The sequence below is a fragment of the Gekko japonicus genome, unplaced genomic scaffold (genome assembly GCF_001447785.1).
Source record: "Gekko japonicus isolate JY-2015 unplaced genomic scaffold, Gekko_japonicus_V1.1 scaffold469, whole genome shotgun sequence".
Classification (NCBI taxonomy): Eukaryota; Metazoa; Chordata; class Lepidosauria; order Squamata; family Gekkonidae; genus Gekko; species Gekko japonicus.
Genome location: NW_015173138.1, coordinates 690,650 through 712,860, shown reverse-complemented (window position 1 = coordinate 712,860; position 22,211 = coordinate 690,650). Strand labels below are relative to the sequence as shown.

The 22,211-nt window shown below is 43.2% G+C and overlaps 1 protein-coding gene across 1 annotated transcript in view; it reads right to left on the bottom strand.

Moving 5' to 3' along the window:
• The window catches only part of LRP2 (LDL receptor related protein 2), a 241,739-nt gene that overhangs the window by 21,555 nt on the left and 197,973 nt on the right, over positions 1–22,211 (bottom strand). Inside the window, exons 57-66 of the mRNA XM_015422244.1 lie at positions 21,998–22,126; positions 19,323–19,442; positions 18,275–18,391; positions 18,039–18,155; positions 17,187–17,324; positions 13,733–13,855; positions 11,000–11,128; positions 8,009–8,140; positions 5,777–5,908; positions 2,423–2,566 (exon numbers count right to left, since the gene is read on the bottom strand). Of these exons, the coding sequence (XP_015277730.1) occupies positions 2,423–2,566; positions 5,777–5,908; positions 8,009–8,140; positions 11,000–11,128; positions 13,733–13,855; positions 17,187–17,324; positions 18,039–18,155; positions 18,275–18,391; positions 19,323–19,442; positions 21,998–22,126 (1,281 nt within the window). The remainder of the gene's footprint in view (positions 1–2,422; positions 2,567–5,776; positions 5,909–8,008; positions 8,141–10,999; positions 11,129–13,732; positions 13,856–17,186; positions 17,325–18,038; positions 18,156–18,274; positions 18,392–19,322; positions 19,443–21,997; positions 22,127–22,211) is intronic.

The following is a 22,211-nucleotide window of genomic DNA, read 5'->3' as shown; positions in this document are numbered from 1 at the left end:
AATAAGCACAGTCTAATAAGCATACAATCAATATGAGGAGACATCTAATGACCGATATTTTAGGGGTGGGGCTGTGACTCAGTGGTAGAGTATCTGCTTGGCATGCAGAAAGTCCTAGGTTCAATTCCCAGCATCTCCACTTTAAAAGATGAGGTAGTAGGTGATGTGAAAGACCTCACCCTGAGACCCTGGAGAGTCACTGCCAGTCTGAGTAGACAGTACTGACTTCAGTGGACCAATGGTCTGATTCAGTATACGGTAGAAGAGAAGAAGAAGAAGAGATTGGATTTATACCCCGCCCTTCACTAGCTTCAGGTGTACAGAGGAGGGCAACCAAGATGATTAGAGGGTTGGAGCACCTTCCCTATGAGGAAAGGTTGAAGCGTCTGGGACTTTCCCGTTTAGAAAAGAGACAACTAAGAGTAGACATGATAGAGGTTTGTAAAATTATGCATGGTGTGGAGAGAGTTGACAAAAGGAAATTTTTCTGCCTCTCCCAAAATACTAGAACTTGAGGGCATCCAATGACGCTGACGGGCTACTGGTTCAGGGAGGACAAAAGGAAATACTACTTTACACAGAAAGTGATTAAAATGTGGAATTTGCTGCCAGAGGATGTAGTGATGGCCATAAGAATATAAAGCTTTAAAAGGGAATTAGACAGATTCATGGAGTCTATCAATGACTGAGGGGAACCTCTGCATTCAGAGGCACTAAGTCTCTGAATCCCAGAGCCAGAAGGCAACATCAGGGTAAGGTCTCGGTCTCTATATCCTGTTGTTGGCCATCCAAGGGAACTGGCTAACCACTGTGTGAGATAGGATGCTGGACTAGATGGATTACTGGTCTGATCCAGCAAGGCTCTTCTTATGTTCATATATGCCCGTATGTGACTAGGATTACCAAAATCTGAATGAGCATAGCATATTAGACATGATACGGCGCGTGAATATAATAAAGGAAAATGATATTACATCAGTAGAAGACAATGAAACAACAATTATGCTGTCATTAGAACATTCATTATTTGCTTGGCCAGCTCTTGGCCTGCCAAAGCCCCAAGTCAGTCAAACGCTTTACTTCCAGAGAATCTAATACCATTCTCCTCTTGCTGAAACCTTTAATGAGTATCAAACCTAGGCATCTTTAATGACAGAAAATCCCATAATGGCCAAAGACTTGATAGCTTAATACGAAATACTGTGTTCTGTAGAATCACTAGGGTTGTGAAGAGCTTTACCGTAATGCTGGCAGGATAGAGTAAGCTGCTAAAAGAGGCTTAAGTACAAAAATTAAGATAAGGGGCTGCGACCAAGTTGTAGAGCATCTGCTTGGCATGCAGAAGGTCCCAGGTTCAATCCACGATATCTCCAGTTTAAAAAAAAAAAGAAAAAGGATGTGGCACTAGTTGACATGAAAGACCACTACCTGAGTAGACAATACCAACCTTGATAAACTAATGGTCTAATTCAGTATGGCCGCTTCATGTATATTCATACATTCAACACTATCCATTTAAATCCTTTAGTACTGCTGATGTGTTTATTAGCACAGCATTCTAAGGGTGAAGGTGTGGCAATGGTGCATATAATGGACTGGGTTGTACGCTTGGATGGTACAGCAGCCACCACAGCAGACCCAGAAAATGTCACTGCTGAGGTTCAGGGGACCCTCCCTAACAACATGGCAGGCAAGCTTCAGCAAGGAGGAGGAATCTCCTCTTTTGTGCAAACAGAAATGGAGCTTGGTTGCCATCAGTAGCAGGTTTCCCAATGGCTCAACGCAGGTCATGGGAATTGCTTCTGTGTAGCTTCCTGTCATTCTGCCCCAGTAATAATCTCAGATGAAAGAACCTTGTGGATGGGATAGTGGTACAATTCCACACTGTGCTACATTTAGTCTCTATGGGACCACAAACGTCTAGGGGCAGCAACCACATCATTGGTGCTTGCTGGACAACTTATCCACCCAGACCTTACCAAAGGAACGTGAGGAAAAAGTCACAAGGAAGCTGCCTCTATATCCTACAACATCTTCTGTCTCAAAAGGAAAATCTAATAACAAGGATAGCTAAGAAGACTAATATTTCTCTCTTGAGCTGTGAAGTGATTTACAATCTCACTCTCATGATTGCCCTCTGAGGTTAGACACTAATTATACCCATTTTATAAACAGGGAACTGAAGGTAAGAGATTATGACAATCTCAATACCACAGACTTAATCTATAGCAGCAGTATTTCTAGATAACTAGCCTCGTGGACTGAAATCTATCTTGATGTCCATTTGACACCAAACGCCAGTAAACATACAAGATGAGGAACAGGAGGTTGAATACATACGAGGAACTCATCTACGCAATCAGGATTGTTAATATAAGAAACTTACTAGTAGGTAAAAGATTAAAGCCATAAATATACTCACTGAGGCCTATACCCTCAGGGTCCCAGTCATAGTCTATAGCCTGGATGTGCTCCTCATCATCAATATAGTCAGAGTATTGCTCTGATGACATATTATACCTCCGAATGCGGACATTATCAGGCAGAAGCAATACTGGAGGGTTACCTGGAAGAGATAACAATATATTTATATTGCAGTAGACATATAACAATATATAACAATACATACAATACATATAACAATATATTTATATATGCAGAAGAAATTACTGATGCGTCTAACACAAAACATCTCACCTCCCGTCGATCTACATTTTTATCCTGCCTTTCCTCCAAGAAGCCCTTGGAAACCTTTATTGCTACACTTCTTCAACTTTATCTTCACAAAAATCAGTGAGATAAGGCGGACTGACAGTCAGTGACTATCCCAAGGTCATCCAGTAAGCCTCATGGCTGAGTGGACACTTGCACTGGGGTCTCTCTACTTTAACAGCAGCCATTGTTGCATGCCCTGCTCATCCGGTTGGCAGCAGCATGACTGGGCTCTCTGTGGAAGGGCTGGGCACCCTCCAAGACTGTTCATAACACTACATTGTGCAGCCAGTGTCACTTGTTAGCCTAGTGAGGCAACAGCAGAAGCAAGCAATAGCAGTCATCAACATTTTTTGGCCCTTGTCTGCAAAAGGAGCAGAGATCAAGGAGCCAGCGGTATGGCACACTGACTGGGGGATATGATGCAGAGGTTCCCCGAACATCTGAACCCAGCATTGCATATGGTAGGTAGGCAGATCTTTGGATTAGAAGAGTCTTAAAGAAGTAGTTGATGTGACCTCAAGAACTTGCATGTTTGATAGCAAGGATTCTGTTTTTTCCACCTTCTTAAAAAAGATGACCCCCTCATATTGGGAATATGGAATGATATGGTGTACCATACCATTGGGTCAGTACTTGGGTCAGTACTTGGAAGGGAGACCACCAAGGAAGACTCTGCAGAGGAAGGCAATGGCAAACCACCTCTGCTTCTCCCTTGCCTTGCTGGGGTCACCATATGTTAGCTGTAACTTAATGGCACATACCTACATATGCCATAGTGGGCTGGATCTTATCAAAAAGATCTACATGTGCAAAAGAGGACAACTCCTCCCTGCTTTGGGAAGGGAAACACAAGGAAGGTGTGCATCTGTGCATGGAATTTAAAATTACCATTACAGTACATTTATAGCCAGCTGTTCCACTGGGAAGGGAAACACAAGGAAGGTGTGCATCGGTACAGTACATTTATAGCCAGCTGTTCCACCAAGGTCAGGGCAGTATACATGTTCATGCTCCCAATCTTTTGATCTCACATCAGCACTGTAAAATAGCATAGGCTAAGAGATATTTTGTTGGATCCAGTCTAAATATTCCATTAGCAGAATGGAATTTTCCATGCTTTCCCCTCTCCGCATCCTACTGAACTCCAGGAAATCTCACTCCTGGGAACATAAAACCCAGAAGAATGACATCAAAGGAGTCAGCAGAAGGAAGGGGGAATTGGCAGAACTGCCAATTTAATGTGTATCCAACCCATTTATTAAATTTATATCCCACCTTTTTCCATCATGGAACTTAAGGTGGTGTACACAGGACATCACCCATCGATGCAGTGTAGACTCAGCATGAGAGACAGTCACTGGTTTAAAAAGACCTGGTGAGCTTCACACACAATAAGGAATTTGGGCCCTGGTTTCCCAGCTCAGTCCTCACCAGTGCTTTAGTTTAAAAAAAAAATGGCTTGCCATGAGAAGAACAGGTGGAACAAAACCAGAGGCCAGTGCCCCCCTTGGACACCTGGACCAACTTACAAGATGCCTTTGGATCCTGGTTTTGAACCGCAAGGCTTTAAAGCTCAAGATTCCTTTACACATTTTGACTTGACAGGCTTTAAATACTCCTAACATAATAATCACTTTACACATGGGATCTAGGTTATTTTTTGCAGACAACCCATACGATTAAAAATGTTTTTTAAAGCACGACTTCAATTCAGACATCATACAAAAACCAAGGTTTAACTAATTAATTCCAGTTATTGCGGTTGTCTGAATAAAAGTACTCTACAAATGATGGTTAGCTAGCTTCTATCAACCGGGATCTGAAACCACGGTTCGAAGGTGGTTTACTAACCAGTTAGTCTAAACTATGGTTTTGCGTGAGGTATGAATGCAGACATCACAGGTTGTTTCCCAGCATCACCCTCATCACAATGCAAGCTGGGATACCAGCCGCACCTCTGCCAGGGAGGCAGGAGAGAGAGAGTGAGGGTAATTAAACTAGTGTTTATTAAGGCAAACCAGAATGTGAATGTGGTGTAGAGACAGGGTAGTGTGGTGGTTAAGAGTGTTGCACTAGTATCTGAGAGTCCTGGGTTTGTTCAGTTCAGTTTACTTTTACAGTCCTTAGACATACAAAAAAAGAAGTGTACCTTTACAATATTCAAAATTTTTAAAATACATCAATCCTGGGTTTGAATGCCCACTCATGCCATGGAAGCTTGCTTGGGGACCTCGGGCCAGTCACACTCTCTCAACCTAACCTACCTCACAGGGCTGTTGTGAGGATGAAATGGAGGAGAGAAGAATTATGTAAGCTCCTCTGGGTCCTGGGGGGGGGAAGGTGGGGTACCAATAAATAAAATGAATGTTTGTCTGCAAGCCAAATCACGGTTACACAAAGTAACCTTAGTTAAAATAAACAGTGGTTCCATGTTATGTCTGATTCAAGCCAGTGTGATCTTGCATTGTTCATTATATAATACAACAATGTACCTCACTATCGCTGCTCCCTTTGCTTTTTTAGGGTCTGAGACAAGGTTCTACCTACTCAAATTATATCACACATCAAAGTCACAGGCATGACCTAAAAAGGCCCATGACTCTTTTATGTGACAGTATTTGAGTGACTGATGTTATAAATGGGCTGTGCTCTGTCTCTTTATGCTCATTAGTCCATGAATCATTAGTGACAATCTGTCAGCAAAGCGTCATTGATTTATATCAATATAATCTGCCTTTAGAGAAATTGCTGCAACATTAATTTTCTCCCTGCTGACAACTGACTACAGAATGAACAGGCCTCTTGTTTTCTAGAAACTTGCAAGGAAGTTTGGGGGGGGGGGGACACCTTAATCAAATGCGAGAGTCTACATTTCCCCCCCAGCTTCAGTAGCCCAAGACTTGACATTGGTTTTACCTATGCTTCTACACAAGTGCACCGCGAAATAAAAACACAGCAAGGAGAGACAGCATAACATAGGTGAAGAGGGAAAGCTGATCTCAGAAGGAAGTCCAGCGTGTGTATTTTTAAAGCACCCCTCAATTTCTACGGCAGAGCTTACCAGTGGCTGCACACTGCGTCCCCTGCTGATCTCCAACAGATCTAAATCCCTCTGCACAGAAACATTCGTAACTCCCTTTGGAATTCTTACAAATCTGTGGGCATGTTCCAAAGATCTCGCACTCATTGATGTCTGAAGGCAAACAGAAATAAACATGAGTTTTACGGTTTGGTTTTTTTTTTAACATTTAAGAATAAAAGAATTGCCATGCTGGACCAGAATCCAACACTCCACATCATTTTCTTCTCCTTCTTCGTTTCTTTGTTCTATCTTTCTGTCTTTGTTCTGTCTTCTCACTGTTACTGGTCCAGTTCTTTGTTCTCTCCTCTATGACTCCTCCTAGCTCTTCGCCCACTTAAAGGTTTGGATCCAGCAATGTGTAAATGAAAGCAGAAACAGATCTGGCACCATTCCACTTGCACATGATCTTGTGCAATACTTTATGATGTCCAGAAGTTCCTTGTTCAACATCTTGAGCAAGTGGGGAAATGGTTCAGGGTATGCTATGTTTAACACAGCACAAGGGGCTGGTGTCAGGTTTTCTTCACATTTTGACTTGCGCAACCGAAGCACACGTGGACATTGTCCAATGGGTCTTTTTTGATTGCCGTCCCCCAGCTCTGGACTTTTCTTGCATTTCCTAATATTCATCTCCTTTTGTCTCTTCTTCCCTTTAAAAATATTTAAAACTGTTTTTCCTTTTCTTCTTGATCTTAGTTTTCTCTTTACCTTCCTCTGTTTCAGTTCTCACTGCCAACCTTTACCTTACTCTTCCTGTTCCTATTCACAGCACTAACAACTATAACACTACCATCTATTTATATACTAATCTCTTTTAATCATTTCTGTCTCAGTCTTTCTGTCCAGGGTGCTCAGGGTGGGCAATTAAAATAATATAAACAATTTTAAAGTACCAGCACAAAAGCAATTAAATATTAAAATAGTGCCAGTAAAGCAGACCTCAGTTACACTAAAACAAGAAGCAATGACAATTAATTTCTTAACAGCTGGAGAATAACAGCCTCAATAAAATGAAATTTAAAATAAACCAATTTAAATTTTATTGCTAACTGTCACCAAAAGACTTAGTAGCAATAATTTCAAACTAACAAAGACCAAATGATAAGTCAGAAACTGGCTAATTCCACATGGGGATTTTTAAAAAAAAAACTTATGCCTTAAATTTTTATCCAGAGCCTTCAAAATGAACCTGATTCACTGCGCTCCTGGGACTTTCCCCTTTAAGCCAGAGCAAACAATCCCCCCCCTCCCCAGCCTTTGCTCTGATTTATGGGGGACACAACACAGTGGCTGCAGAGACAGCCTCCATGGGAAAGCTCTGCCTGCAGCCAAACCACAGAGGGGCCCAGAAACTAGCACCAGTTTCAAAATGGCAGCACTAAACTCCATCATCTCCCATCCTTTTAACCCTTTAGCAGGGCTTTTCCCCCCTACAACAGCTGACAAGCAACTCAACTGTTGGGGAAGGAGGGACTGCCATGCCCCCGGGGGTGGGTGGGTGGATTTTTGTCAGGTCAGTGCTGATACAACAAGGAGGGATGTGGTGGGAAGAGGTAGCGCTAGCAGCCAATAGTGCACAGATGGGACATGGAGACATCATTCCTATGTGCCTCGTCTGAGTAGCTGCCACTTCCACAACAGGTAGAAAGGAAACAAACAACCGTGATGTATTGTGCCAAAAAAAATCTTCACAGACTTTATTTATTTTTATTTTATTTATTCAGGTATTTCTACCCCGCCCTACCCCGCGAGCGGGCTCAGGGCGGCTTACAAAGGCATAAGCCCTTTGAAAATTCTTTTTCCAATATTCAGTTTACTTGAAGCAATTCAAACTGAACCATGCACATTATATCTCGTTTCATGTATAACTTTATCAAAGCGGGTAGCGTTGAAATACCTATATAATATTAATCCATTTGGCAGACATTCTAGTCATATCTCCTAGTATTCTGCCTTTCCTTGGAACTCAAGGCCAATTTAGGAAGAAAAATGAATGTACTCTGAAGATTCTCCAGGACAGGAAAGTGATAGAGATCTAAAATAATTTATGAACTGGAATCTAAATGCTATGAAAGAAATACGATTCTACATAACAAAAACCTCAAGGGAGGCTTTTTTTTAATGGCATAATGAAAGTGACAAAAGGATTTATTAGAGCAACACATCATTGAACATTCCCAAGACAGAAAACAATCTGAAGATAGAAAATACCATCACAGGTGTTTCTATTCTGTTCACTGGGCCTATATCCTGGTCTGCAGGTACATATAAAGCTTCCTTCGCTTAGGTTGGTACAGTTGTGTTCGCAGATATTTTCAGCACAAGTTCTACCTGTTCCAGAGTCTAAGAGGAAAGAGAGTCACAATTTTTATTTGAAGGCAACAGCAGATATAGAAAGAATTCAAATCAATGAGAGCCCACCCATAAGCAGCATAGCTGTCAACAAGATTATCAATAATGACTGGTAACTTTTTCTGCCCCATGTTATTGCTATTTTTGATGGCTATTGAAAAGGTATAAAAGGTGCAACGAACACCGCCAGACTGCACTGCACTAGAAGTTTCTGATTCATCTGTTGCACAGGGCTGAATTGCAAAGGAATTTTCTTGAACACTGATGAGCACCGAAAGATCCCTCCCCATGTTCAATTATCTTTACAGATCATTACACAATGAATAAAAGTGTTTGCCAATTCAGAAAGCATTGTCCTAAACAGACTTCATTTGCCCTCATATTCCTGATAGGCTAAGATTCATGTGGCCAGTATAGGAAACTTTGCTTTAAGTAGGGAATAGATTCTTCTCCACTGATGTTAGCATGACTAGCTACGTAGTGTAGGTTGAGATCCCTCAAAAAGGGTGACAGAAGCCCTAATATAGGGAAAACTATTGCCAAAGCAGGGACAGACTGAGGAAATAACGGCAGCGGATATGTAGAGGGCTTTCGGGAACTTTTCAGAGTGCCTAAAATCACTAAAAATCAATGAGAGCCCACCCATAAGCAGCATAGCTGTCAACAAGATTATCAATAATGACTGGTAACTTTTTCTGCCCCATGTTATTGCTATTTTTGATGGCTATTGAAAAGGTATAAAAGGTGCAACGAACACCGCCAGACTGCACTGCACTAGAAGTTTCTGATTCATCTGTTGCACAGGGCTGAATTGCAAAGGAATTTTCTTGAACACTGATGAGCACCGAAAGATCCCTCCCCATGTTCAATTATCTTTACAGATCATTACACAATGAATAAAAGTGTTTGCCAATTCAGAAAGCATTGCCCTAAACAGACTTCATTTGCCCTCATATTCCTGATAGGCTAAGATTCATGTGGCCAGTATAGGAAACTTTGCTTTAAGTAGGGAATAGATTCTTCTCCACGGATGTTAGCATGACTAGCTACATAGTGTAGGTTGAGATCCCTCAAGAAGGGTGACAGACGCCCTAATATAGGGAAAACGATTGCCAAAGCAGAGACAGACTGAGGAAATAACGGCAGTGGATATGTAGAGGGCTTTCAGGAACTTTTCAGAGTGCCTAAAATCACTAGTGATTGTGCACCAACCCCCTTTCAACAGCACCTTATAGTTTTTCAAACATGATTAACGGAAGCAAGATTCACACACAAAGTTCGGTAAACAGCTAACTGTCTTGTAGCTTAGCCTATCCTGTACTTGAGGCAGCAAGCTGTCACCACAAAAAGTGCATCTGTCAAGCATGGGGTGGAGGGGAAGTTAATAAACCACCAACCCAATCTCATCAGATCTCAGAAGCTAAGCAGGGTCGGCCCTGGCAAACCACCTCTGAACATCTCTTGCCTTGAAACCCCCACGGGGTTGCCATAAGTCAGCTGTGACTTGACGGCACTTTCCAGCACCACATTTATTGACAAACATGTGAGTGAGGCACTCTTTTCACAGTGATGCTTGTAAACTGATGTATGTTTATGTGATTTCTGTTGTATAGGGTATGAGGAAATCACACAGACAGGATCTCTGAGAGACAGGGTGTCATTTTCAGGGGTGAAGGTCTGTAGGCAGGCAGCTAATCAGGCTGACATTTTGTTTTGTTTTTTGTCCATACAGTTCTGGCAATGACTTAGCAGTCTGTGACCAGCTCCATCGGCAGCTAAGCAACAAGGTGCTCACACTGAGGATCCGAGACAAAGTGAAATCTTGTAGAAAGCCAAGACGGAACTTCACAGGCTACTCAGCTTACATTGTCCCCACTAGAACTGAAAACTGCCATACATCGACTGGTCCCCAGGACTAGTAGAACAGTGTTGCAGCAAACAGCAGGACGCCAGTATCCTCCACTTACAATCTGCCACTTCATATTCTTCATTATTGATTGATAAATGTTCAAAAATGTTAAAATAGTTTTTACTGTCACATAATAGACTTTTGAGGCTACTTGATCCTTATCTCTTGTTGTTGCTTGTTTAATGCTTTTGATGTTCATTGTTGTTAATGATCATTTTTAAACCAATAAAAATGTAAATCATAAAATTTTTTGGGTTCTGCTGCTGCAGTCTCCACATTGAAATAGCTACTGTCTTACAGTCACTGGAGAGGGGCACCAACCTTATGGTCTTTCAAGGTTGTGGTGGAAGAAAAGAGTGCCCATGCTCAATAATTAAATTAATTAATATGATAAAAGTTACATTCCATGCTGCTTTTTTCATCAAAGGATGGCCTAATCAGGCTGACATTTTGTTTTGTTTTTCGTCCATACAGTTCTGGCAGGGACTTAGCAGTCTGTGACCAGCTCCATTGGCAGCTAAGCGACAAGGTGCTCACACTGAGGATCCGAGACGAAGTGAAATCTTGTAGAAAGCCAAGACGGAACTTCATAGGCTACTCAGCTTACATTGTCCCCACTAGAACTGAAAACTGCCATACATCAGCTGGTCCCCAGGACTAGTAGAATAGTGTTGCGGCAAACAGCAGGATGCCAGTAACCTCCACTTACAACCTGCCACTGGAGTATGAGAGGAAAATTTGGGGTTCTGCTGCTGCAGTCTCCACACTGAAATAGCTACTGTCTTACAGTCATTGGAGAGGGGCACCAACCTTACGGTCTTTCAGGGTTGTGGTGGAAGAAAAGAGTGCCCATGTTCAATACTTAAATTAATTAATATGTTAAAAGTTACATTCCATGCTGCTTTGTTCAACAAAGGATGGTAAGTACGGTGGTTACTTACTGCAGCCTAGTTCATCAAAGTGATCTCCACAGTCATCATAATTGTCACAGACGTAGTGCAGTGGGATGCAGTTTCCATTGCCACACTTGAATTCTTCACTGGTGCAAGGCTTAGGAGTGGGTTCTCTGCCTGCATGCAGAAGACACACTCACGCTGTAGGTTATATTAGGTAAAGTGCATATAACATATCTTAAAGTACCTACATCTTAAAGTACCTAGTACCTAAAGTACTTACATACATATGCATACTTTAAGTACCTAAATTAAGGCAACTTGGCCAGCACAGAGGGCCACTTTATCATGACTGCCTGGGCCATAGCGAATTTGAATATTTTGTTACTAATTTTACCATTTTTCATCAAGATGATGAAAGTTGATGAATACGTTGTGCTGCCACAACAAGTAAATCTCCATTTTGTCACACTCTCTCTAACCACCCCCTCCATCTTGGGTTGTGACCATCTTGTATTTCCCACTCACATGGGGCTCTGCTAATGTAGTTTCGACTCATATTACATAATAAAGCATGATAAGCGGGGGAATGTGATTTGGATCTGGAAATATTTGAAGACACTCAATAATGCTGTATTTGTAATGATTACCAATACTTCGATTCCAAATGTTATAGTTCTTGATGATTCGAATAATTCCTAATATTCGGCAGCTCACTGACTGATAGAAAGCAAGCTAGGGCTGCTTGCAAGAGGAGGAAAGTGAACCCTGTTCCTCAGACAGCCTCTCGCCTGCCTGACAAAGGGAACTGAAACCACTCCCCAGACAGCCTGACACCATGGGTGGTAGGAGCAGAACACTTAGTTTCCCTGACTGGTGTTGCCACAGTTTTGTCTAACAAAAAACATGGCAGAATTGGAGGTGTGCATGCAAGAGCTCTGCAAGCTGAAACAAGCCTACTGAATTATTGGGCTAGAAGGGGTCTGTCTGGGAAGGTCTGGCCAAGGTGGCAGTGGGAGTAATGTCTTGCCCACCAACCAGTGTGCCCACTGAGTGGGTGTTCTCTTGGGCAGGGGACACTGTCAGTCCACACCATTCACATCTGGAACCTGGATTTCTTGCAAAACTAGTTTTTCTTAAGGTCAATCTACCCATCGCTGGGCTTTCCTGAGCTCCCCTTTGAATGAGAGAACAGCACACTCCAGTTCACAGTACAGGGTAAGCCATGCTTCAGTCCGTTGCCTCTTTCTGCTTCCCCTTCCCTACTTCTAATTACTACTCCAGGACTGTGCTGTGACCAATGCTGTTGAGATAATTCCTACCCACCCATTCACCCTCACTGTCTGTCTGCAGCTCCAGTCTGCTGGCTAGTGCTGCTCACGGTATTTACTAAATCTCCACAACCAGCTGTCAATTGTACCATACCCAATGCTGCCCTAGTGGCATTTGCACTGATCAAGCTTTATGTCCAGATTGCAATCAATTGTCAACACCTGGCACAGCTGGCTGGCAATAGTGGCTGATGCTGTGTACATCTGCCACATCTTCTCAACACTTCAGGGTTGGCATAGGAACTGGGAAAGGGTCAGATGGCTGTGAGAAACCTTTTAAAAAGTGGTTTGCCTTTTAATGTGTTTTTTAAAGTAGAAAGTGGCTATTTCTATGGAGTTGAAGATACTTGGACATTCTGGATTTTCTAAATTCTGACTCCGAAGGGTCCTAATTCCGAATCTGGATTCTGGATACAGATTTTGGTGCTAGTGCACATTCCTAATGATAACCTAAGAGAGACAGGATCCAACAGTAGAATTTGATTCAATCGTTCGACTCAATGTGACTCAATCATATACTGAAGGCTTTCAGACTATTGTTCCAAGTATCGGAGGCCAATCAAGAAACACAAATACTCCCTTTTTCCTTGTCATATTCCTACCTCACAAAGGAGATTCCCCCAATGACATCAGCCTCTAACTAATGAAATTTTCATCTTCCACATGCTGATGAAGTAACTAAACCTCTTCCTTTGGATGCCCCTCCTTCTTTTAGGGGCTTTTAGCAGATCCCAAATACCCCCTCTGACATACCTCCCTTGGAACACTTGCACTTACTGTGGCTATTCTAGAATCTGATTCTGTATTCAACTCCCATACTATTCTGACTGTTTCCATGTATTTTATTCTGCTCAAATATATGATAACTGTTTCCCTACTATATCCAGATCTCAGTTTTCTTTGCTAACTCGCTCAGGAACCCCATTGCTTTGTCACAGAGCCCTGGAAAAGAATGTTATGGTCTGAGTCTTGATTTGGACACAGCCATATGTTAAAATCTAAGTCCGCAGATCCTGTTAGAAGTACGGAATGGAGGAAGAGTGCTTTGTTCTGTTTGTTTTTTGGGGGTTTTGCTCAGGACTGACTGTATTTGTGACACTTTTGATCCAGTCAGGACCATTCACATAGATGAGAGATTTACTGGATGAGAGGCAAAGATGTCTCCACAAATAAAATATCCCAACACATAACCCATATGCAACTGTTCTAATAAAAGCAGGTTATATATATAACCTTATCTTATTTTCTCTCTTATTCTTGGCTATTAAGACCCACATTCCATAATGGCAGATAGTGGCATATTTCATGACAAGCACAAGTCCTTTAGTGTCCCTCTTTAACTGGCTGTGATCCAATTCCTAAGAAGGTTAGCAAACTCTGATAGAAACCTTAACCTAGGAATCACATTCACTTATCAGTCCTTAAATTTTATGTTCACTGAGAGACCTACAGTGTTCTTCTGCCTCATCGCTTCCATCTCCACAGTCATCTTCTTGGTTGCACAACTCGTGGCTGTAGATGCAGCGGTTATTTCCACAGCGGAAACGGAACGGTGACTCACAGACGATGTCCACTGAAATTAAACAGGTCAGTGATCTTCAAATCTTGTTTACAGGACACCAGTATAAAGGGTACTCTCAATGCAACCCTAATCCACTGTTAGAAGTGATTCCCCCGAATATTTTAGTCATATATTCTTTATAGCTATGGGACAATGCAGATGTGATGCATCATTTGCCTCAACTATGGTTGGAGGGATTGAAAGCAGGCCGAAGGATCATACATTCTCCCTGTGGTTAAACTGTTAGACTAGGGCTGGTGAGATCTGGATTCTTGTATTTATTTATTTGGTATTTATTATTTATTTATTAAACTTTTACCCCACCCTCCCAGCAATAGCCGGCTCAGGGCAGCTTCCAAAAATTTAGAACAACAATAAATAATATACTAATCATAAAATCACAAAACAATAAAACAACACAGTATTAAAAGGTGCATGCCTGGAAGTCATTGGGGGTGTGTGTGTGCATGCCTGGAAGTCATGGCTGACGTCTGGTGATCCCAAGTGGGGCTTGGAGGCAAGGGATGTTCAGAGAGGTAGCTTGCTATTTCCTACCTCTGTGTCACAGCCCTGGTATTCCTCGGAGGTCTCCCATCCAAGTACTTGCCAGGGTCGGCCCTGCTTAGCTTCCGAGATCTGATCAGATCGGGCTTGCCTGGGCTGGATTCTAATCACCACTCAGAGCTCAAACAAACAAGATGAAGATCATACGTCTTGTTCTCCGAAAACTTGAGGTCACATGCAGCCTCAATTTGCCTCTGGGCCATGCAGGAAGAGAGATGAGGTTCAATCTTCATTTGGTTGTACTCAGTGGAAATTAGGCTCCCTGCTTTATTAGAATTTTAAAGGGCAGAAATATATCCTTTAAAAACATGCATATTTCTCCTTTCAAAGACTAACATCTGCGTTCCGGACGCCACTTTCAAACAGTGAGACAAAGCTTCCTCCCCTGTGCGTTGCTGAGACATATTTAAGCGGTACAAACCTACGACTTTATATTTTATGGGCAGAACATGACATGAGATTTTTATGTTGTTTGTTTGAACTATTAACCATGAAATTCAGTGAGTGATCTTCAGCTTTTCTCACTCTCTCAGCCTAATCTATCTCACAGGATTGTTGTCAAGATAAAGAAGGGGAGAGCCATGCATACAGCCTTGAATTTCTTGGAGGATAAAAGTGTGACAGTAGCTAGAACACAGCCCTGTCCATCACCAAGTCCCACTGCATATTTCCATGTTTGCTGTTATATGTAAATAATATTAACCATGGTTAGCACAAGCCATGGGGTGCCCTAAAATTACCTTCTAGAAACTATGTTCCCTGTCCTGTAACCTAATTTTTAAATTCTAGTTAAACTACCTGTCATAGCTCCTCATTGGGTTCTGATCACCTAAGCATCTTAACAACCAAGAGTATTTTCTTAGTTTAGTTTTTAAACTGAATGTAGGATTTCTCATAGTAATTGCAAACAACATTTACCTTTGCTTACCCAAGATGCATACATTAAGAAGACACAAACACCACTAAACACCACTAATTAATCAGGCATGCTTTTCCTTGAGATCTGTTCATTTCAGCCATAACCAATGCTTTATTGTGTACCCAAATCAAAGGGTGAAGTGAAAAAATAAAATAAATAAAATCAGGACAACTGATCAGTCAGCCCTGATTGACTGTTGTTTGTTCATTTACTTTATCGATCACTTAAAGGGTGCAGTCTGTCAAAATAACAGAACCCTAGATGAATGATTAAGGCCTTCTATATAGAACTGAGGGACTTTTTAGACTCAGTAAATTGTTCAATATCTTTATTCCTTTCTATCATCATTAAAAGGTACCCTAGTAGTAATACGGGATAATGATGTAACAAAAGATACACTGCATAGTACCTAAAACTGTAAACACGTTTTGCAGTGGCAAAAATTATTATTTGCCTTGATCTGGATTGCCCCAGCTTGCCCAATCTCATCAGAATTTGGAAGCCAAGCAAAGATGTCCAGGGTGGCTACGCAGAGGTAGATAATGGCAACCCACCTTTGTTCACCTCTTGCCTTGAAAACACTATGGGGTCGCCATAAGTTGACTGTAACTTGTTGGCACTTTCTGCCATCAGTTTTTACCCAAATGCTTTCCATATTACCCATATATTTTCTTTCCTAGATAACATACGTGCACTGCAATATATCCACCATGAGGGGAATATTTGAAGAGGGCAAGTATCTTATACTCTATTAGCCACCCGTGGCCCCCATTTGTGGCCATGTGGAGGCGAAACAAATTTTTCAGCAAACTTGGGGAACTCCCCAAGTTTGCAGAAAAATCTTAAATCATAAAGGGAATACAAAGTGGGATTTAAACCCCCCTGAAAGTTGAACAGCATCCTCTGTGCAAGCACAGACTTACCTCAGGCTGGCCGGCAGCGGCTGTGCAGCCCAGAGCTCCATGTTGGGTCCGCCAGCAGACGCGCAGCCTGCAAACTGTGCTGGGCCTGGCAGTGGCCGCACAAGCATCCTCTGTGCAAGCACAGAGAACACAGTTACCTCAGGCTGGCCGGCAACGGCTGTGCAGCCCAGAACTCCATGTTGGGTCCACCAGCAGACGCGCAGCCTGCAAACTGTGCCCCAAGAGCCACGCAGGGCATGCCGTCGCCACAGCCTGGGAGCCACACTGGGGATGCTGCCATCAGCAGTGCAGCCCAGGAACCCAGGGGCTGTGCCAGGCCTGGCAGCAGCTGCCGGAAAGCCTGGGGACCGCTTTGGGCCTGGCAGCAGCAGCCCTGCAGCCTGGGACTCTGTGCTGAGCCTGGTAGTGACACAGCCCCAGGGAGAACCCAGGGGTGACTCCAGGCCTGGTGGCAGCTGCCAAACAGCCCAGGGCTCCACGCTGGGGCCGCACTGGGCTCGACAAGAGAGTGGGGGGAAATGGGATTCCCCCTCCCCATGAGTCTTGCAGGCCCCCACTTGTTTCTCAGAATGTTTGCAGCAGGTAGCCTATAAGATACTTCACACTCAGAAACATCTACATATCGTTTAGTATCTACGTCACACATGTACCGACAATTCTGTAGGAAACATACAGGTTAACATCCAGAACTCCATAAACAGATATATTGTGAGGAGCCTTTCATCTTTTAGTTCTCATACAGCAGTCCTTTGTGCCATGTAACAAACTGTTTTCTGAACCTGAGAAGGATGTTTGTTATATGGTGGTGACAGAAGGAGAGGGGCTACTGTCCAAACACAAAAAAAATCCATCCACTGTGCATGCCCCAGTTCTTAAGCACCCCCCCTAAGGAGTTGTTGTGATTCTGTCCATAGCATCAAAATGTTCTCTAGCTTACAGCAGAGGTGAAGTTCCTCATCTGAGCCATCTCCACAGTCATCATCACCATCGCATTTCCAGTGGGACTGAATACAGACATGGTTTTTGCACTCAAACATCATGCGCGGACAGTAAGTGCCGTTTGGATAGCGAGTGGCTGGTAAAAAAAAAGAAATTCCTTGTGAATTCTACCAAGTTGACTCGGTCCTCTTCACACTATGTAGACGTTTGCAAACACTTAATTCTGTTTCTTCTATGATGGTCTCATTTTAGCCTTTCATTAACTTCTGCAATTGGTGGTATGACTGATATAATCCCATTCATTGAATATGTAACAACCTCACTTCAAACTGACCAGGAATTATGATACCTCACTCACTAAGTCATCCAGAGTACAAAGGGGAAGGGGTTTTATTCCAGTGAGACTGTGCTGAATATGAACTGAACACTACACTAATCAAGTATGAGCAAGAAAATAAACCAAGCAAATTTAAAATACTGTGTTCATAATTCAATAAATTAACAAGGTAGCAAAGGAACTCGTACATAGTCACTCTTGCATACCACTCTCCTTATTCATTTCTCCAGTCTACTTTGTTTGCAGGAAAGATCTATGCCTGAAATCAGGGAGATATGTGCTACCAATCAGGATACATAGCAGTGGGCCAACGGACTGTATCACTATGCTGACACTCTTTACCTCATCCTTTTTAAGAACAGATCTATGACACATTAGCTTATACTTTTTCACAGATATCAATGAAGCATGAAAGGTAATAACGCTCTTAACTTGCCAAACAGAATACTTTTACCCCAGATAAAAGAGAATTCTGACCCCCCCGTCCCCCTTGCCAAAGTTCTAGGAACTCACGACAAGTTGCTTCATCAGAGAAATCCAGACAGTCTGCGCTCCCATCACATTGGAACCGCTGTGCAACACAATGCCCGCTGTCACACTGGAAATAACCTGGATGGCATGTTCTTAAATCTAAAACAAAGAGCAACAAATCATAACTGAAACACCTCTTGTGAAGACAGGAAGTGCCAATTTATAATTTTATTGACTTGTTTCAAGCCAAGCTTTGGGATACTTGCTGCAATACACACCACAGTCACGTTCATCTGAATTGTCCTCACAGTCATTGTCATGGTCGCATATCCACCGAGAAGGAATACAACGCAGATTGTCACACCGATATTCACTCTCTGTGCATTCACGGGGACCTTGCGAAAAAACAAAACGCAATATGTGAATAAAGTGCATGAAAATGAGATGGGCATCTATGGGACAGGATGAATTCGCTGAACTTATCTCTTGCTTCACTACTTTGCCAGTGAAGCGTCTTGTGCCCCTCCAAGCTGCTTCAGAGGGTACAAGGAACCTCAGGAACAGAGTTGGCTGTAGTTCAAGGGTGAATCAGCTAAAAGGACTTCCCTCTTACTCAAGTTCTTTTACAAACAAAGCTACAGCTCATGCAAGACGTGGGACAATTTCTGCCAATTCTCCCATCCTGTTGTTATCACCCCATTTGCCACTCTTTTCCTAAACTCACTAAACTCAAGTCCCCAAGAGCAGCTTTTCTAGGGATATACGACTCCACAGGAAGGTATAAGAGGAAGTAGGAGAGATCCATTCTGTGAGCTGTTCACCATTCATAAGATCCAACCCACAGACTTGGGATTTCATCAATACCCACTTCCATGCAGGTTTACTCAGAAACAACTCCCATTCTCGGGCTTGCCTGGGTTATCCAGGTCAGGGCGTACCCTGCCACAAATTTTGTTAGTCTTTAAGGTGATACTGGACTCTAGCTGTTTTCTACTGCTACAGACAGACTAACATTGCTACCCATCTTAATATATAGTGTATGCATATATAGAGCGCATACATACATACATATGCCAGATTTTTGATTCCATTGGTAACATGTACAAGTATTACAAGATTAATACATTTTTCATATATGATACAACAGTGTTTGTAATAGTTGTTTTGCTTGCCAGCCAATTGCTTTTAATGTAGCACTTTAAGGGAGTCTAAAGGAACAGATCAAAAGACACAAACTATTTGGCAGTTAGCAGCAGTGTAGACAGTACTTCCCTGAAAAAGCTATCTGTACTGAAATAGTCTGAATGCATGGAAAGCAAAACCTACTGCAGTTTTGTTCATCAGACCCATCTCCACAGTCGTTATCTCCGTCGCACTTCCACCGAAGCGGGATACAACGGTGATTATTGCAGCGGAAATCTCCTGAAGGACTGCAAGTCATCTCCTCTGCAATACATACAAGTAATAGCCTAACTAGCCCATCAGCACATAAAAGCATGCTCAGGTTTGACTTTGAAAGAGCAAGGGCATAGTTTGGGGGGGGGGTCACACATGAGAAATGTAAAACACCAGGTGCTTCAAAGTACGTTTCAGTCACTTAGTAACACTTCGTTATTTATTATATTTTATGTCCACCTTCTTTGTCATCATAGTACTCAAGTTGGTTTAAATAGACTTCCCAGGAAGACTCCAATCTGGACACTCAACGGATCCGAAATGGTTCGCTTCAGCTATGGAGCTCTACAATATGCCCTCCAGCCATGCCCTGGAACCTCACATATATTATATGGAAGACAAGGAAAAACCCTGTAACCCAAGTCATCTCGTTGTGTCTTACTAGTGCAGAAAATAATGACATTCATCAAAATAAAGTGATGTTCTCATTTCAGTTCTGTCAGGGAGCAGCTCTAAGGTATGTCAGTGCAACAGCCTTTCCTCCAACAGGACAGCGTTTTTATTCGTAGAAAGGCAGAGGGTGATTTTTTTGCCAATTCCCCTCCCTTGCTGCAAACTCCAACTTTGTCCCTCACACGGTTCCTGGGTATCCATGAGGTAATTACAGAAACTTATTTAAATTACGGAAAAATCTTATGCAAAACCGGGGGACGCCGCCTTCTGCCGTCCTGCTTGTAACACCGGGATGCTCTGCAGACCTCAGACTGTGAGAGGGGAGGGGGCTTGGTTCATCCTGTTCCTCCTCCTCTCGCCCAAGTGGCCTCCAGTCTACAGCTCAAGTCCAAGGCGTCCCCTCTCTTGTCCGCTTTTGGAGCCTCATTCTATCCCCCGCTTTCCCTTGCGACGCTCCCCTTCCCCATGGCCCTTCCACTTGCCCATCACTGATTGCCCTGAACCACTGGCTCCCTGAGCCCTGTCCCGCCTCCGTGCCTACCCCACAGTATGGGCCGGGCCCACACTCCCAGCAAAGGCCACACACCTGTTAGGGGCAGGTCAGAATCATAGAATCACAGAGTTGGAAGGGGCTAATGCAGACCATCTAGTCCAACCCCCTGCCCAATTCAGGACCAGCCTAAAGCATCTCTGACAAATATTTGTCCAGCCTCTTCTTAAAAGCTATCAGTGAAGGGGAACTAACCACCTCCCTAGGCAGCTGATCCCACCTTTGAACCACTCTGACCGTGAAAACGTTTTTCCTAGTATCCAGCTGATATCTTTCTGCATGTAATTTAAACCCGTTGTTTTGGGTCCTATCCTCTGCTGCCAACTGGAACAGCTCCTTGCCCTCCTCCAAATGACAGCCTTTCAAATATGTAAATGTCCCCCTTCAATCTCCTCTTCTCCAAACTAAACATTCCCAAGGCCCTTAGCCTTTACTCATAGGGCTCAGTCTCCAGACCCCTGACCATCCTCGTTACTCTCTTCTGCACCCTCTCGATTTTGTCCATATCCTTTTTGAAGTCAGGCCTCCAGGACTGCACACAGTACTCAAGGTGCGGCCTGACCAAGGCAGTATACAGAGGGGCTATGACCTCCTGCAATTTAGATCCTATGGCCCTTTTAAAACAACCCAAGACTGAATTTGCCTTTTTTGCCACCACATCACACTGACTGCTCATATTTAGTTTACAGTCCACTCTTACCCCAAGATCTCTTTCGCATACACTACTCCCCAGAAACGTATCCCCCATCCAGTATTTGTGCTTGACATTTTTGTGGCCCAGATGTAATACTGTGCATTTATCTTTGTTGAATTGCATCCTGTTTGCAACTGCCCACTTCTCCAGAGTATTCAGGTCTTGTTGAATTTTAACTCTATCTTCTTGGGTGTCTGCTACTCCCGCCCGCTCTACCGGGTGGGACTTCTGCCCGCTCTGCCGGATGCTGTGGTGCAATGGGCCTCCTGGGGCCTGCCTGACAGAGATGCATGCCTGCCTTCGCAGGCCCACAGCAGCTGGCAGTAGGTCCACTTTGTACACTGCAGCAGGGGCTGCATCTCGCTCACTTGTGCTTCTGAGACCGGCCACCCCTGCCAGTGCTACTGCTTCAGCCCTGACTTCTCAAGCCGGGGTGTCTGCCTGGCTGACTCTCAAAGGCTGCTGCCACTGCAGGCATCCATCTGGCAAGGAGGTATGTACGGGGCTCAGGACAGCTGGGAGGAGACTTCCCAGGTCTCAAACCTTGGGCCTGGGCAACTTATAGAAAACTTGCCATATCTCAGAAGCTAAGAAGGGTCGGCCCTGGTTAGTACTGAGTTAGAAGACCATCAAGAGTGTCCAAGCAGAGGCATCCAAAGGCAAAACACCTCCGAGAGTCTCTTGTCTTGAAAACCCTACAAGGTCAGTATAAGTCGGCTGTGATTTGACAGCACTTTTTCCACCACCAATTACGGACTCGTAGCTCATCACAGGATTCTCGTCATCACACAAATAGCTTGTGTGACCTAATCTGTGAAACGGCTACGATTACAAAAGAATGGATCACATCAGTAGCACTAAGTCACCATCCATAATTTCAGATATTAAGTATTCAGGCCCTGAACATACCACAGCCTTGTTCATCACTGTTATCTCGGCAGTCATCATGGCCATTACACACCGCCCAGAATGGGATACAGCGATAATTTGTTCTACAGCTGAATTCTGTGTGATTATCACATCGGTAGGCAGGGCTCACTAAAATAAAAGAAAGATAACATTTTTGATTACTTTGAGTTTTAACTAGTTCTTTTTATGACAGATATAAAGCAATGCCAAGAAC